This window comes from Semicossyphus pulcher, unplaced genomic scaffold, assembly GCF_022749685.1.
Source record: "Semicossyphus pulcher isolate SPU_LCO1_2020_fin unplaced genomic scaffold, fSemPul1.0.p SCAF_7, whole genome shotgun sequence".
Classification (NCBI taxonomy): Eukaryota; Metazoa; Chordata; class Actinopteri; order Labriformes; family Labridae; genus Semicossyphus; species Semicossyphus pulcher.
In genome coordinates, this window is record NW_027211748.1 from 4,746,927 (window position 1) to 4,763,612 (window position 16,686).

The following is a 16,686-nucleotide window of genomic DNA, read 5'->3' on the forward strand; positions in this document are numbered from 1 at the left end:
AGACTGGGAGTGGCACAACACCTGCTGCTATGTTAGCATCCGAGCTAACAAGGAATTTGTGGCCTAATCTTGACATTGACAAGTTTTCGATCATGACCTTTGTAATGTATTTTAATAAATGGCTTCTTCACTCACAAAGACCTCGCCACAACAATATCTGTTTGTATATTTAATGTAAGTTCTGGAGTTACGTATGTTGAGACAAACGTATTTTGAAGGGAGGAGTGAAGGTGATGTCTCCTGTAAGGCTGGTCTGACAGGAAACACTGAAGACCGGGCAGAGTTAAAGTAATAATCTGGAAGATTTTCATGTAAATAAATGTCTGTTAAGTCTCTATCTATCGCCAAATGAGGTAACACAATGGTGACTGAGCCTATGGCCCACTGATGAAAGCCTTTGCATTTGCAGTAGAATTACAGTAGTGGCGCCCAGTTAGTGATGCGTTCTCCATCAGCCAGCAGTGGTTGGTCTGCCAGAGAGGGTAGGCGGAGCTAAGCGGCTGCTTTTCCGCTCTCTGCAAGTGTTGTGAGTAAACAGTAATCTACTATGGCTGAACAAACAAAGAGAAGATGGATGACTACAGATACAACTTCAACAAGAAGTGAAAATCCAAAGAAAAAGAAACAAACTCGACGCTCAGATGAAGCAAACAGTCTAAAAAGGAAAGCGACCGTCAGCCAGGAAAATCAAGAGTTACAACCGGAGCCAACCGTGGCCGTCACACATGTAGCACTGTCTGGATATCTGGGAAGTGTGCTCCCGCAATTACTGTTTATCACCATAGGTGGCGCCAAAGAGAACGAAACTGAGATCTTCGAGATTATAACTTTAAACTAACAAAAAGATGCAAAAAAGATCAGAGCTCAAATGATGCAAAGAAAACAAGTTCATGTTCATTAAACAACAGAATAATGTTTAAACTCATGCATCTCATGGCTTGTGACCGTCCGTCTTCCTCTGGATCACATTCACGAGGTTTTCAGTGGATCAGATCTGCATTGGGCTGGCCGTGACATGTAGAGAGAGATGCTGATATAAGGAACATTTGGAGTGCTCGCTTACTTTTTTCCAGAGCTGTATGCACCTGGTGCTGTTCTCTATAGCCATCGAGATTTCCACACTCCCCTAACTGCTTTATGTTTCGTAGCTTGTCGCCTTTTTTCACTACAGTAGAGCCTGCAGGATTCAGAACATCACTAAAAGGTGAAGATCGTTAGGAGACCATCTAAACCACTCACAACGAGTCAGACCTGATGTGAAACCTAAACAACACTCCTTCACTCAGAGTGTGTTGAAGTTTTTGCAGTGCATCAGGTCAGAGAAGCTTCATGGAGGCTTATTTGTTTTGACTTTTCTGCATGGCGAGTCCGACGTGTGCAAGCATTAAATGATGCAACACTTTAAAAGCAGGTTGTCACGTGTCGGCCGAAAGCATTCTGAGTTTCCAGCTATGACTTACTCCACTAATTGCCTTCGTGAAAGTCTAAAGAAAAGTTCTTATCGAGTTTCACTTTAGATATCTGACTTTCCTGTCAGTCACCGTGGAGCCTTGTGAGGATGAAACCTGCTCAGTTTCTCGTGCAGTTCATCGTTTTCCGAGAGAGTCTTAAAATCTTAATGCTTCAGCTCATGTATAATAGAACATGTAGAACACTTCACAAGACTTGTGTACTTTGTACTTAAATGTTAATATAAGTTGATAAAAGGCTGCTTAGATAGAACTAAGATGTTTAATAAAACTCAGTCTGACGGAAGAGACGGGGACAAAGAGAATAAAAGATATTAAAGACATTAAGCAGAATATGTTTGGACGCTGAGGCTGTTATTGTGCAGCTCTGTCTATTGTACCGCTGGGTCATTATGCAATAAGAGGGAGAGAGAGCGAGAGGAAGAGAAGATATACCTAACATCATCCCTCAGGGTAATGATGCAGGGCGGTAAGAATGAACAGAAGGGAAGAGAGGAGGAGGAGGAAGGAGGAGGAGGAAGAGACAAAGACAGAAACGACTGCAGAGAGAGGGAAAGACAGTGTGGGAAGAGGAGAGGATGGCAGAAAGGAAGATGAAAATAAGAGAGGTGAGGGAAAAGAAGATGGAGAGAGGAGAGGAAGGGATACAAAGAGGAAGCGTTAGAAAAAGAAAGAAAGAAGGAAAGGAAGACGAAAGAATAGAAAAATAGCTGATGAAGAAGGGGACGCACAAAGGCAGAGACAAGAGGAGGCAGATAGGTGGGTGAACCTGGAGAGGAGGATAGAAAAGAAAGAGGAAAGGAGGGATGAAAGAAAAAAGGAAGAAAGGAAAGGAGGTAAGGGAGGAAGAAAGAGAGAAGGAAGAAAGGAGGAGAGAAGAGGTGAGCACATGGGAGAGGAGATAGACAGGGAATTTGAACGTGGAGGGGGGCCGGAGAGATGGAGGAGGAGTGTGTGTGTGTGTGCGTGTAAGTGTGTGTGTGTGTGTTGGGGGGGAGGGGGAGGGGGGGGGGGGGGTATCCCGTAGGGTTAATTACATCTCTGTTCTCTGTCAGTGCGGCTCTCTCCTCTGTGATCTGAGTCCCTGCTGCAGGCTGACAGGCCACACACACACACACACACACACACACACACACACACACACTAATATACCCACATTCTCATAAACACAGATAAATACACACAAACGTCCGCACAGTCATAGATCACGACACACGAGCAGAAATGTTCTCTGTCTCCTTCTTTTTGTCTTTCTGTCACCGTGTCTCCTCTCTGCCTGTCTCACACACACACACACACACTCAGTAACCCACCGCAGCCCGTCCCAGGAGAACACGCGTTGTTCTGTTCAGAGTTCTACACGGAGAAGAGGCCCCCGCTCGTAATAGCTGTTAATTTTGCATAAATCATGCATAACATGACCCACATGTAAATCACTCATGTCAGCAGGATATCACATCCCAGCAGCTCCTTCTTCTTCTCCTCTTCACTTCCACTGCTTTGTCTCAGCTGCTTTGTTTGTCTCTGGCTCTCTGAAGATGAAAGAGAAAGATGCACGTAGTTTGAGTGTAAGAAAAATCATCTGTCAACATTGGGAAGAAGAGAAAGTATATTTTTGGCAGCTTCATCAGGGCTGTCGAACATTCGTGACATTCCTCGTATTCATTAGCTGAAAACGTCTTGTACCTGCCTAACACTCGGCTGTATGAGGCTTGTCAAGTTATGAAAATGTGTATCATTGTGCCTCTGTAGTAAATATCTCCTTGTTAGACTGATAAAAGATTATGTCAAGGGCCTGAATCGAAGGTCGGGAGCGTTTTAATCAATTTGGCAGCTTTGAAATCAACTTTTGTCCTCGCGCTGCAAAGAGTGCTTAAAAACATTTTCTTTTCTGTGATTTCTATAATAATCTTTTTTTGAAAGATTTTTTTAAAGATTGCAGGCTGTTTTCAATCACTGTTTCTTAAAGCAGAGCATAATACCAACCAAACAAGAAGTGACCTTCTGCATCTGAATGAGACCCAAAAGCGGGTTTGTGAAGTAATGTGGTAGTATTTTAGAGCGCCATGGATTTTCATAGAATCGTACCAGAAAAAGGTTTCGTAAAATATGAACTATTTGGAACGATAGGTTGAAGTAACTCAGGACAGGAAACACAAGGAGGCAACAGAGGCCCCCAACCTGATTCACATCCTGTTACTTAATCCTGACGTCATTCATCTGTGGAGGCGGGACTGCAAGTGAACAGACCTTCAATTAACAAGCTTTTATTTCACAGAGCAAAATACACTTTAAAAATAGCCAACGTGTTGCATCCAACTTAAACATAGTGTTTAAACATTCGAGCAAAGTCATGACTCACATGAGCCATTTCTCTTTAAAGTGATACTCTCAAACTTTTCCATGTGAATAAATGTCTGTTAAGTCACTATCACTGAATGAGGTAACACAATGGTGATGAGCCTGTGGCCCACCTTTCTATTTGCAGTATATAGTATTTTTATGGACTGGTTGTCTGGTGCGACTTAGTGACGCGTTTTCCATCAGCCAGCAGTGGTTGGTCTGCCAGAGAGGGTAGGCGGAGCTAAGCGGCTGTTTGCCGCTCTCTGCAAGTGTTGCGAGTAAACAGTAATCTACTCTGGCTGAACAAACAAAGAAAAGATCGATGACTACAGATACAACTTCAACAATAAGTGAAATTATCGGCAGTGGGTGGCGCTCAAGAGCATAAAACTGAACTATTTGAGATTGTTATTTTGATTGTGTGAGTTTACTGAATCAAACTGAATTTGCTAAAGACTATTTGTGCAAGTTACATCTCCTGGATGCACTGGGACCCATCATCAGTCATGTGACCTGGGGTCATCAGGTGTTTCGGGTCTTTCAACATCACACACCCTCGCCCGGGCGACCCAGCCAGGTTTGATCAGGCCTCGACTTACGTCCCATTGCAACCACCCACAGGTCAGCCCTCTTTATCCAAAGCCATCTGCTAGCTCTTTCTGCGGCTTCGCTCACGGAGCGAATGGCCTTCTTTCTTCTGCAGCTGAGACGGCCAGTCGGTTGAGGACTTTGCTGAATGAGGGTCCTGCATAGCCTCTACAGCCCACCTCTATGGGCTCGTAGCGTGTCTTCCAGCCCCTGTTCTGACATTTTTCCACCAGTTCCTGGTATTTTTCACGCTTCCTCTCGTTGGCCTCTTCCATGCATTCTTCCCACGACACTGTGAGCTCCAGCATGATCATGATCACTTTACAAAAGACACTGGATTACAAACTGATTCTCAGTTTAAAATGAGATAATATAGTTACAGACAAAAGGAAAACACAAAAACCACCTAAATGTCTAAATCAAGGATTAAACTGTGTTAAAAAGCCTTCATAGGACTCAGAGCATTAACATTAGATGTAAAGTGATATACAATCAAAAGAGAGTTTAGTGACCTGATCCCAAGAGAGGATCTTTCTAAAAACCTGGACAGGACAGAAAAGAAACCTGAGCCAGTTGAAAATGATGATATTATCTCTGTTATATATCAGTAATGGAGATATTTCATAATCCCACCATCTGCTCTATTCCTGGCCATAAAAAAACTCAAGCAAACAACTGCAACAGATAAGTATTTAAAGGAGGATCTTCCTTTTAACTTCAAATAGACTGCAGCTTCACCGGCTCACAGTCGCAGCAGTCGTCTTCTTGATTCGGCTTTCAAAAGGAAAGTTGATGAAACATCAAAGTGCTGCCTGTGAAGTCTGAAGATTCCTGTCTGCAATAAAAGCAGCCTTCTGCACAAATAACATGACAGGTCGTGTAATCCTCCTGACAAATCAGTGAATCTCCCTGTTGTTTGCACCTTTGTGCTGGAATCCCGCTGAGACGTGTCCCTCAGAGCCACGGCCGGCTTTATTAAGCAGTTCTGCCTTAATTAGCTAATAGGATTGTTTTAACCATGATCCAAGAACAGAATAGCCCACGGGAAGACAAACACCAACTCTGTGCAAGTGTGTGCGTGTGTGTGTGTGTGTGTGTGTGTGTGTGTGTGTGCGTGTATCCTCTGCTGTGTGACTCAATGCATGTCCATGGATGAGTGAAGTGTGTGTACGAGTGCATAAAGTGAGTGTTATGTAGCGTTACAAGTGTGCAGGAGCTTCTGTCTGCGTGAGACTCGGTGTGCTCGTGCATGCGCGCGTGCATGTGTCATCTAAGGCGCCACGGTCTTCTTCTTCTCTGCCTTAATTAACGCGCCTTCTCGCAAGACTTTCTCTGGAATATGAAACAATTTTAACTGATGATGCAAACGGTTGAAAACTGCGGCGGGTTAGTGCCTCGCCTCCTCACCTGACACTTTCTCTTTATGCGAGAGCGTTAATGTATGCCGCCGCTACACTTGTAGTTTTTATATCCGTGTATTTCAGTGGCTCTGCAATGGCCAAAAGGCTTATTTTGCTGGAGGAAATGTGAGTGTGTAAGCAAAATCCTTTGTACTGTGTGATGAAAAAGAGCAGGCTGTATCACAGCTTGGCAAGGATGTTCATGCTACACACACGCACACATCCATGCAGGCACACACACACACAAACCCACGCAGAGACACACATAAGCCTCGGTGAAGTCCAGGGAAAACTTGAAAAGGGGGTAAGGAAGAGACGAAACAGAGGCAGGAGGCACAGAGGAATGACGAATATGCAAATCGGAGCAATCGAGCTCCGAGTCCAGTTAAAGAGAGAATGATTAGAACGACTTTACACTGGAAGAAGTGCGCACAAATATGCACACTATTTCACACTAGATCTTTGAGGGGGTGTATTATCTGCAAACAGACAAAATTGAACCCTGAAAGAACCCGAATCCAGACCCACCTGTGAATAATACATTTCATATTGTCAAGTTTAATTTATTATATTTCTAATGATCTTTTCACATTTTAAAGTTATAATCTCGACTGTCTGTTAAGTCTCTATCTATCGCTGAATGAGGTAACACAATGGTGACTGAGCCTATGGCCCACTAATGAAAGCCTTTGTATTTGCAGTATTACAGACTGGGTGTCTGTTGCGACATTCGCGGCAAAAATCACAAGCGGCGCCCAGTTAGTGACGAGTTTTCCATCAGCCAGCAGTGGTTGGTCTGCCAGAGAGGGTAGGCGGAGCTAAGCGGCTGCTTTTCCGCTCTCTGCAAGTGTTGCGAGTAAACAGTAATCTACTATGGCTGAACAAACAAAGAAAAGATGGATGACTACAGATACAACTTCAACAATAAGTGAAAATCCAAAGAAAAAGAAACAAACTCGACGCTCAGATGAAGACAAACAGTCTGAAAAGGAAAGCGACCATCAGCCAGGAAAATCAAGAGTTACAACCGGAGCCAACCGTGGATGTCACACATGTGGCACTGTCTGGATATCTGGGAAGTGTGCTCCCACGATTACTGTTTATCACCATAAGGTGCCGCCAAAGAGAACAAAACTGAGATCTTTGAGATTACAACTTTAAGTTCATCTTTGAAGATGTTTGGGGGATTTACAGGTCTGTAATATCCAATCGGAGCCGATACCTCACATTACATTCTTGCAAATGGCAACAAATATCCCGTAAATGTCAGATAAAGGTCTGCAGAGTCCGTACTGAAGATCACATTTCTTTGTATCTCTCTCTTAATGCAGCTGCCTGAGAATCCGTGTGACATCTGTGATATCTGTGATGTATAACTCTGGTATTCTTCGGGATAAGTGAAGATAGTTGAAATCATTTCAGGCCTCGATGACAGATCAGACCTCCTTTCCATAAACGTCATGGATAAGTGACAATTCTGTAAACGTGTGTACAATTGGATCATTCCGGATAAAAGTCCCTTTTGTCCTTTGTTGTAAAGTAAAATCTGTGAATTCTCCTGTTTCCCTCCATTCAGCCGGAGCAAATGTGCATAAACTCTATTCAAAACCTCGCCGTCCCGTCAGAGAAGTCCCCACACACACTCGGGGTCCGTATTAAAACACACTCACAATAACAGCACAATAAAAAAGGGCAGTAAAAGCAGCATATACACAATAAAGACACATAACAAATCACCCCAACAGCCTCCATATGGACAAACACCAGTCGATAAGAGCGGAGAGGGACTGTGTGGCTCGATACAGTGCAATAAAAGATGGCGGCTCACGGCCAGGTCACAATGAAAGGAACTTAAAATTGATTTCCCTCTCTTGTCCCTCTGTTGCAGTGTGCTGCATTCGCTTCTCTCAGGAGCCCGCGGACCAGTCGGTGGTGCTGGGAGAACGGGTGGTGCTGTCCTGCGTGATCTTCAACTACAGCGGCATCGTACAGTGGACCAAGGACGGCCTGGCCCTCGGCATCGGAGAGGGCCTCCGAGGTAAGGGAGGGGGAGAAGCGGGAGAGTAAGAAAAAAACCCTCGCAGCCTCCCCGAGCTGCAGGGATCAAAGTGAAGTGAAGAAGGAGAATAACTCCGCCACGGTTTCGGTTCAGTTTCGACTGTAAGAACCCTGACAAAAGCTATTATGCCTGAAAAGTGTAGGGGTTTTTAACATTAAGGGAATGAACAGTGTGCAGAGAGAGGGAGAGAGTAAAGAGCCAAAAGGCGTGTGAGTGACAATCTGGGCAAAAATGAGTCCTGTATATCATGCTGAATTAGAGAAAATCCCTCACACTGCTGACAAAAGCAGACGCACATTGGCATAAGCCGACACGCACATCCAGAGTGACTTACTGCGAGTGCAACACAGGAGTAGAATACACTTTATATTGAAAACGGGGAAGCGTCACATGCGACCAAAAGCGAGGAGAGTAAAAGGGTCAGAGACACAATAGACAGAGAAAAGGTATTTTTCTGCATTCAGGAAATGGTCAGAGGAAAGTGCCAAAATAAGAGCCTGCAGAAATCTTTGAACACGCTGCGGACGGCTGAGGCTTCCTGAGCGCTGAGAGAGAGAAGCTGCTTTTACTCTTTGTCTGTGATGTATTTTGGCAAAATATTTCAGTGAATTAAAACTATCTTCAGACTTTCATCTATTGAAAGGATTCAATCCTCCACTCCACTGAAGGATGGTTACACAGTGTGCTAAGAATTCGACCTTTCGCTAGCTCCTTCTATAACAGCTCAAAAACTACTTAACACTGTTTTATCACCTTGATAGTCATCCATTGACTTTCCCTTTTCACTTCAATTTAAACATGAGATGTGATTTTTAAATCCGTCCACATAAGCACCATTATAAAAAATCCCCGTCCAAACGAAAACATGCAAAGAAGAAGAAGAAAATCGCGGCCAATCAAAAGTCTGAAAAATCCATCCTGACAACTCTGTTCCTTGTCAGTACCCCACCCGCCCTGGCTGCCCGATCCGTTCTGCGTATGCGCATACACAGCCCGATTTGTGAACGTGTGAACGTTGCAAGTCTTTTTTTTTATAACTTTATTAACAACACAATATTAGACAAATACACTACACTGCAATACAAATAACAGTACGTGGCTGTTATCAGCCAACATAAAAGCAGAGAAAGTTGCACAACTGCTTGTTTTATTAACATAGATTGTTAAAAGAACTCTGTATCATACATACCAATTAGCTAATTTGGTAAAACTAGCTAATTTGACAGCCAACCCAATGACACAACTCTCTAATCTAATGTTGCACGCCAATTTGACCGCCAGCACACCAACACAACTCTCTCGAGTCGAGCGTCGCATGCGTGGAACAGATCGGGTAGTGTCATAAAACAGGTTCAATTCTGCACGTCCGCTGACTTTTGCGCATGTGCAGAACGGATCGGGCAGCCGGGACGGATGGGGTACTGACATTCCTCAATATAGTAGACGAGGAACCCTCAAGTTCCACAGGATCCGTCTCCGGCGCGTTCCATGTGCGCCGCGACCTACGGAGTCGACCACGCCCTTTCAAGTCAATGCTCGTGATTCCACGGCACGCGGCGCGGTCCGTCTCCGGCGCGTCCCAGAAGCGTCTCTCCTCTCTGCTGCGCTAAAGACACGTGCCGGGTCTATTTTTGACGGAGGCCGCTTCAAACACCTGTCAAGCTGAACAGAGCAGATCGTTCCAAACAGGAAGTCACACATGAAACAGCATACAGCATCCGGTCATTTCAAAATAAAAGACCGGCACAGACCGGTACAGACTCCCGTTTTTTCTGTTTTCATAACAACTGGTCTAAACATAAACATTTAATCAACATCCTCAAATAGATCAATTTTTGAACTTCAGTATTTGTCTTTTAAAAGTCTTTAAAGGAAAAATGCGCACTGAGTAATGTTATAATTTTCATGTATAGAAAAGTGGGGTCTGGGCGCCGGTTTAGCCCAGGGTTAAATCATGCGTCCCATAAACAGACATTACAGTCCTCGATGCGGCGGTCCCCGGTTTGACTCCCATCCTCGGCCCTTTGCCGAGGGTCATCCCCTCTCTCTCTTCCCCTGTTTCCAACACTATCCACCGTCCTCTGGCTCTAATAAAAGCATAAAAAAGCTCCTTTATTATCAGTGAAAGACCTTCTAGATGAAAGGTGGAGAAGTTATTAAATCTATAATCGGTGAAATCTCTCTGTTATTTTTAAAAGTGTTTTTGTGTGATTTTTGTGGTATTTCTGCTCCGTCGATCAAACTGTGGGAGGAGTGTGACATTTTGTGTTATAGATTTTGTTGTGGGTAAAGTTTGAGTTTCTGTCATGTGAAATACAAAGTTTGTCTTTTGTTCACACGCCTGCGACTGTCAGACAGAGACTCATTACCCGCATGAGAAACACTATTTTTAAAACGGTGGAGGGTAAAATAAAACATTTATTTCACTGTGAAAATGTCACAGATATTTACTTTACCAATCTAATGATGCACGATCAGAACATCAGCTGTTGCACAATGTGCGCCCTTTCTTTCAGATGTTAACACACATCATATTTATCACCACACTGTAAATGAATACACAAACAAGCACACACACACACACACACACACACACACACACACTGAACAGAGACACATGCACACAGTCACACAAGTGATGATCTGACATGTGATGTGAATCTCGTGTTCAACTCAATTTAATTCACAGGTTCAGTAAAGGTCAGCATGTCTCTCTCTCTCTCTCTCTCTCTCTCTCTCTCCCCTCCTCTTTTAATTCCTCCATCTTCCAAACTACAGCTCCATCATCACTTGCTTTATGAATTTACTACATCATCTCTGTTGCTTTTTATTACTCTTCCTCTCCTCCCCTCTCCTCTTCTGTTGTCTTGTCTTCTCTTCTCCTCCCCTCTTCTCTCCTTTCTCCCCTCTCTTCTCTCTTCTCTCTTCTGCTCTCCTCTCTTTCTCCCCTCTCTTCTCTCGTCTTCTCTCCTCTCTCCTCTCTTTCTCCCCTCTCTTCTCTCGTCTTCTCTCCTCTCTCCTCTCTTTCTCCCCTCTCTTCTCTCGTCTTCTCTCCTCTCTCCTCTCTTTCTCCCCTCTCTTCTCTCGTCTTCTCTCCTTTCTCCTCTCTTCTCCTCTCGTATTCTCTCCTCTCTCCTCTCCTCTCTTTCTCTCCTCCTCTCTTCCTCTCTGTAATGCTCTCTTTGTCCTTGCAGCCTTCTGCGAGTACGGCTCAGCTGACAAACACACCGGCGTTTGATAAACACGTTGTCCTCTTTGTCTCTTTTTCTCTGCTTTTCAGCCATCCATCATCACCTTCTGTCCATTATTTATCCTTAAGTCGTCTGTGCTGCCAGTCCTCCCTTCATCCCTGACACACTGTCTCTCAATCTGCTGCTCCTCTTGTTTTATAGTGTGAGCACAAAGTCATGTCTTAATGGAGGGAGGTGTGTGTGCTGTTATACGTTGTTCCACCTGCTAATAGTATAAATGTACTGTGATCTAATGAGGCGATGCTGGTGCATGATGTCTGACACATAAGAGCTCTGTATGATTTCATACAGCTGTTGATGATGTGTGGGAGTGCAGATTGTGCGGTAAATTCATACCTGCAGTTTCACACCCACACACATGCGGGAGATGTGTGTTTGCTCGCAGACAAAAACAGCTTTCTCCACATCACATAGGATGGAAAATAAAGAACAATAAATAAAGATGAAATACAAGGAAAAGCTTTTTTAATGCGTGATTGTCCTGCAACATGTGCACAGACGTGTGTGTGTGTCACGTATGAACGCAAACACTGAAAACACATCTGCACACTTCCTGCAGGCATCAGTTTATTGTTCTTCCTCCTCCTCCGCCTCCTTCTTCTTCTCCTTCTCCGTCTCCCCGGGGTGCTCTCACCTCTGTGGTTGCTATGCTGCGAGGTGCTGGAGTGGATGATGTAATCTCCACTAATACTTTTGCCCCCCCTCCCACCCCACACCCTCCTTCCTCCTCTACGCACCCCTCAACTCCCTGCCTCCCTGCCTGCCTGCTGCCTTTGCCATCTGAATCCATGATGTCATGTTAGGATTGGGCACGGAGGATCAATGAGTGCCCCCTAGTGGGACGTCACGCTCAATTATGTCTTTGTCTGAGAGGCGAGGGTTCAAACAGGGAGAGAAGGGGGGTGTTGTAATTGGAGCGGCACTGCCTGTAGCTCTGCAGTGTGTGTAGCATGCAGGAATTGATGTGGCATCATTGTATATGTGTCAATGTTTGATCTGTGTGTGTGCTGAAACCCTCCAGCTGTTTGTGTACAGCTGTGTGTGTTTGTGTACAGAGCCCTTTGTGTATATTACATACGATAATGATCTGATGACAAAGGTGTTCAAAACTTTTATGATAAATGCCATTAATGCTAATGCTATCTTTATGTTATGATTAATAGCTTTGACATTTTCACTTAAATAATGTCCTGTGTGCAGCTCTCTCTCTCTCTCTCTCTCTGATTGATGGGGCTAATGCAATCATGATTCTGCTTTTATCCGTTTCAGAAGAGATTTTATATTTGCTTTGTCATGACAACAAGTCAGCTTTCAGCAGAGGACACAAGCAGTCACTGACATTAATAGGAATGCAGGAGAAGAGATGTTATAATACCATTTTTTCCCCTTCATGATGTTTCTGATTATATACTGTGATATAAAGATGGACGACACGTCTCCATCACCTTTCATTACACTTATTTGAAGCTAAAATACCCCCGAGGTGGGTGCTGCTATCTTGCTGGTTACGTTATTTGGAGCAGTAGAGGTCAGCCGGGTGGAGCCTCGGTAACGATGTCCCACCCCTTCTGCTAACCAAACCACACATTTAAATTACCGAAAAAAAAACAGCAAAGCTTCTTATGTTGGTCTGAAGCATAGGCTGTATATAAAGATGGCCGACATGACAGCTCCCTAAGAGTGAAGCCAAAGCCTCTCTATCGCCCCCTGCTGACTGGCTGCAGTATAGGTCATAAAGCCCGCCTCCTCCATGTTAACAGGTGAGACATGAGTCAAACTATAAAATAAAAATATATGTCAAATAAATGTTTCTCAAACATGGTTTCTGTCATTATAGTTAGTTCTTATCATGCTGATTTATGTCCAAGTGTTAATTTTTCTGACAGGTTTATTTTTAATTAGTTATTTGATGCTGTCAAAATGATGATTGACAGCTCTGCTGACAAATCCGGCTCCTGCAGCCGATTTGTTCCTGATTAGCAGAGTAGAGGAGGAACGGCGAGAGGAAACGTAACTAAAACAATCACTACAGTCATTGAAGTTTACATATCTGTGAACGTCTGCTTCAGACCAACACAAGAAGCTGTTCTGCTTTTAAACACGCCGGCGTGCGGGATCCTGCCTGTTTTTTCAATAAGTGTGTTTTTTTGGCGCCACCTGCCGATCTCTACTGCGTAGTCTCTGGCTCCAAATGACGTTACCATCGCAAGATATGCAGTCATTGGTCTAAAGCAGATATTAACGGTTATGTAAACTTCAATGACTGTAGTTATTGTTTTAGTTATGTCTCCTCTCCCCGTTCCTCCTCTACTCTGCTAATCAGGAACAGATCGGCTGCAGGAGCCGTACTGGTCATCAGAGCTGCCAATCATCTTTTTTACCGCATTTTACAGCATACTGCAGCCAGTCAGCAGGGGGCGATACAGAGGGTTTGGCTTCACTTTTAGGGAGCTGTCATGTCGGCCATCTTTATGTACAGTCTGTGATTCTGCGAGTATACCTCAGATACTCGTATGAAAAACAATATGTATATATACATTATCGGTGAGCGAACACTGATTGCTTTGACTATCACACTCTCTGCTAGCATTACACTGATGAATATTGTTAGCATCGCAGGATAACTTACCTGGGAAGGGAAATACGTATGGTATCTGATCGATGCTCTGATCCGTATCAGACTCTGTTTTCAAAGATTTTCAGCCCCCTTTTCTCTTCATCTTTTCTGTTCTTTGTGTAAGACAGATGTGTGACATTCCGTTTGAGACAATATAATTTCCTTACTGACCTTATTGCAATCGATCCTTTCAAAAGTTTGGTTAGGAAACATCCATCTTTGAGATTTCTGCTGCAACCCCAATACAAACGAGATGACTGGTATTGTGTTTGTGCTAATCAATGCATTGCTGAAAAGTAACATCCCTTACAGAAAACGTGACACTGCTTTTTTGGTTTACACCTAAAGACACTGTAAACACTGTCATAGGGACTACTTTTTTTGATCAAAGACAAGTCACAAGCTGGTTCCCAATCCAGGGGCTGCGGAGGATGAGTCATTCACAGCCTGCGTAGACCGTTAAAGCTGAACTGAAATGAGACGGTCTGGTCTACGGAGGATTTCCTGTTTGCGTCACCAGCTGTTCCCGCCCTTACCCTTGCGTCACCAAACTTCACTATGTCACCTAGCGACAGGTAGCTAGCGTGCTATAGCTAGCATAACAAACGTCGAGTAAGTTAACCTTATTTTAAATATAGTTTGTTTCAAGGACCCATGTGTAATGCTAGCTGTTTGATTGAGTTAAAACATTTAAATACGGCCTTTGAAGGCTGCAGCCGCTGGATTGGGACACAGCAACAGTATGATTAGTGGATTGTTAATTTAGGTGAACTGCATCTTTAAATTTGCTACATTTCTTTCATATTCCATCACTTTTTAACTGAGTTAAGACTTTCCTCGTCTAAAAAAGTTCCCTCTGATTTTAACATCATCCATCACACCAAAAATAATCATGAAGGTATAAAGAAAGGCCAGAATGTGAACCTTGACTTTTCGTTCTCCACTGAATTTACATTTTCATCAAGTGGGCTGGAGATAAAAAGTTATGATGTGAAGTTTTTTCAGCGTCTCTCCCTGAAACTCTTCACTGCATGTTTCTAAAATAAAGATCTGATCCTCAGACACTGATCGTTAGCGAAGGCAGCGCTATTATGATGACTCATCGCTGTAATAGAGGCGCGTAATGTGCCTCTTCCCTCATGCCAGCAATCATTCTGAAAGAGTAGGTCATGTTTTCCAGGTGGTGCACTATTTTTAAATTACATTCCAGAAGTTCTTCTTCCAAATACGTCAGGTTGTTCTGACCCGTCAATAAACATGCACGACAAACAGGCGAGCTAAAGCAGACACTAACAAGCGTGTGAATCACAAAGTCTTTTACTGGATGTCTCTTCATGTATTTAACTGTGTTTGTGTGTGTGTGTGTGTGTGTGTGTGTGTGTGTGTGTGTGTGTGTGTGTGTGTGCGTATGCGTGTGTGTTTGTGTGTGCGTGCGTCTGTGTTTGTGCGTGTCAAGCAGCCTGGCCCAGGTATCGTGTGCTGCGGGCTCTGGATATCGGCCAGTACAACCTGGAGATCTCCCACTCCGAGCTGTCTGATGACTCTCTGTACGAGTGTCAGGCCACAGAGGCGGCGCTGCGCTCCAGGAGGGCCAAGCTCAACGTGCTCAGTGAGTCAACACATACAGGGGACACTTTTCTACAGAACTTTCTGAGTTTCTTTTGACGCTGTATGTAATGTCTGGACGTTTTTATTCCAATGTGAGCAGAGATAATAATTATTGATTTCCTTTGATGCTTCACTCTGGAAGTAAATATTTGGCTCTCCTGTCTGTATCCATTGAAAAATCCTTCATCCTTTATAGGCAAGGCAACTTTATTTATCGAGCACCATTCATACATTCAAAGAGCTTTACATAGTAAAAAAAACAGCATTAAAGTAATAATCTTGAAAATTTTCATTTAAATAAATGTCTGTTAAGTCACTATCTTTTGCCGAATGAGGTAACACAATGGTGATTGAGCCTATGGCCCACTGATGAAAGCCTGTGCATTTGCAGTACACAGTATTATTACAGACTGGGTGTCTGTGGCGACATTTGTGGAAAAAATCCCAAGCGGCGCCCAGTTAGTGACGCGTTTTCCATCAGCCAGCAGTGGTTGGTCTGCCAGAGAGGGTAGGCGGAGCTAAGCGGCTGCTTTTCCAGTCTCTGCAAGTGTTGCGAGTAAACAGTAATCTACTATGGCTGAACAAACAAAGAAAAGATGGATGACTACAGATACAACTTCAAAACCGTGGAGGTCTGCAATTACTGTTTATCGCATTAGAGGTGCCAAAGAGAACGAAACTGAAATCTTCAAGATAGCATCTTTAAGATTATTGAAAGAAATGTGACACTAAACTAAAAAACGAAATATATAAGGATATAAGTTAAGGTCAGAACACTACAACAGTATATGCTTACTTCTCCAAGGACGCTTTCTGACACGTAAAGTATCATAAACGCCTTTTTCAGTTTTAACTGTCGGTTAAAAGTATTAGTCGTGTTCCCCAGAACACTTTGTATCTGCGGGTTCCAAACCCTGAAAAGGTGTTTTCCTCTCTTTGAGTCGTTACAATCACACGATTTTTAAGAGCAAAAATAGTTTGTTGTTTGTTTGACCTTTGTATTCATTTTGGTTTTAATTCTACTTGTAATAAATCGCTGAAATTAAAAATCGATCTTTTTCTTTCTAAATCGCTGAATGCAAACTCTTTTGCTTCGGCCTAAGTCTTTCTCTTTAATCAACTCGGCCGTTACAGGAACATAACTTCAGGAATCCACAGGTTTCTTTGGTGAGGGGAAACAGAGTCTACCAATATTACAACAAAAACAAATCACATGATGCTTCACACATGATGATGGTCATACATCACTGGTTAAAAAAAGTATATACAAACTGAGGAATACCCGAGCAGCTTAACGTGGAAGTTAAACAACTGAATTTGTCTCCATAATGTGCTTGGTGTAAATCCTCTA

General features: G+C 43.5%; 1 protein-coding gene across 2 annotated transcripts in view; it reads left to right on the forward strand.

Annotated features, from left to right (window-relative positions):
• kirrel1b (kirre like nephrin family adhesion molecule 1b) overlaps positions 1-16,686 on the forward strand; it is a 103,821-nt gene that overhangs the window by 56,186 nt on the left and 30,949 nt on the right. For both annotated transcript variants that reach the window (XM_069684472.1, XM_069684473.1), the window contains exons 2-3: positions 7,689-7,838; positions 15,187-15,336. In XM_069684472.1, coding sequence (XP_069540573.1) covers positions 7,689-7,838; positions 15,187-15,336 — 300 coding nt within the window. The remainder of the gene's footprint in view (positions 1-7,688; positions 7,839-15,186; positions 15,337-16,686) is intronic.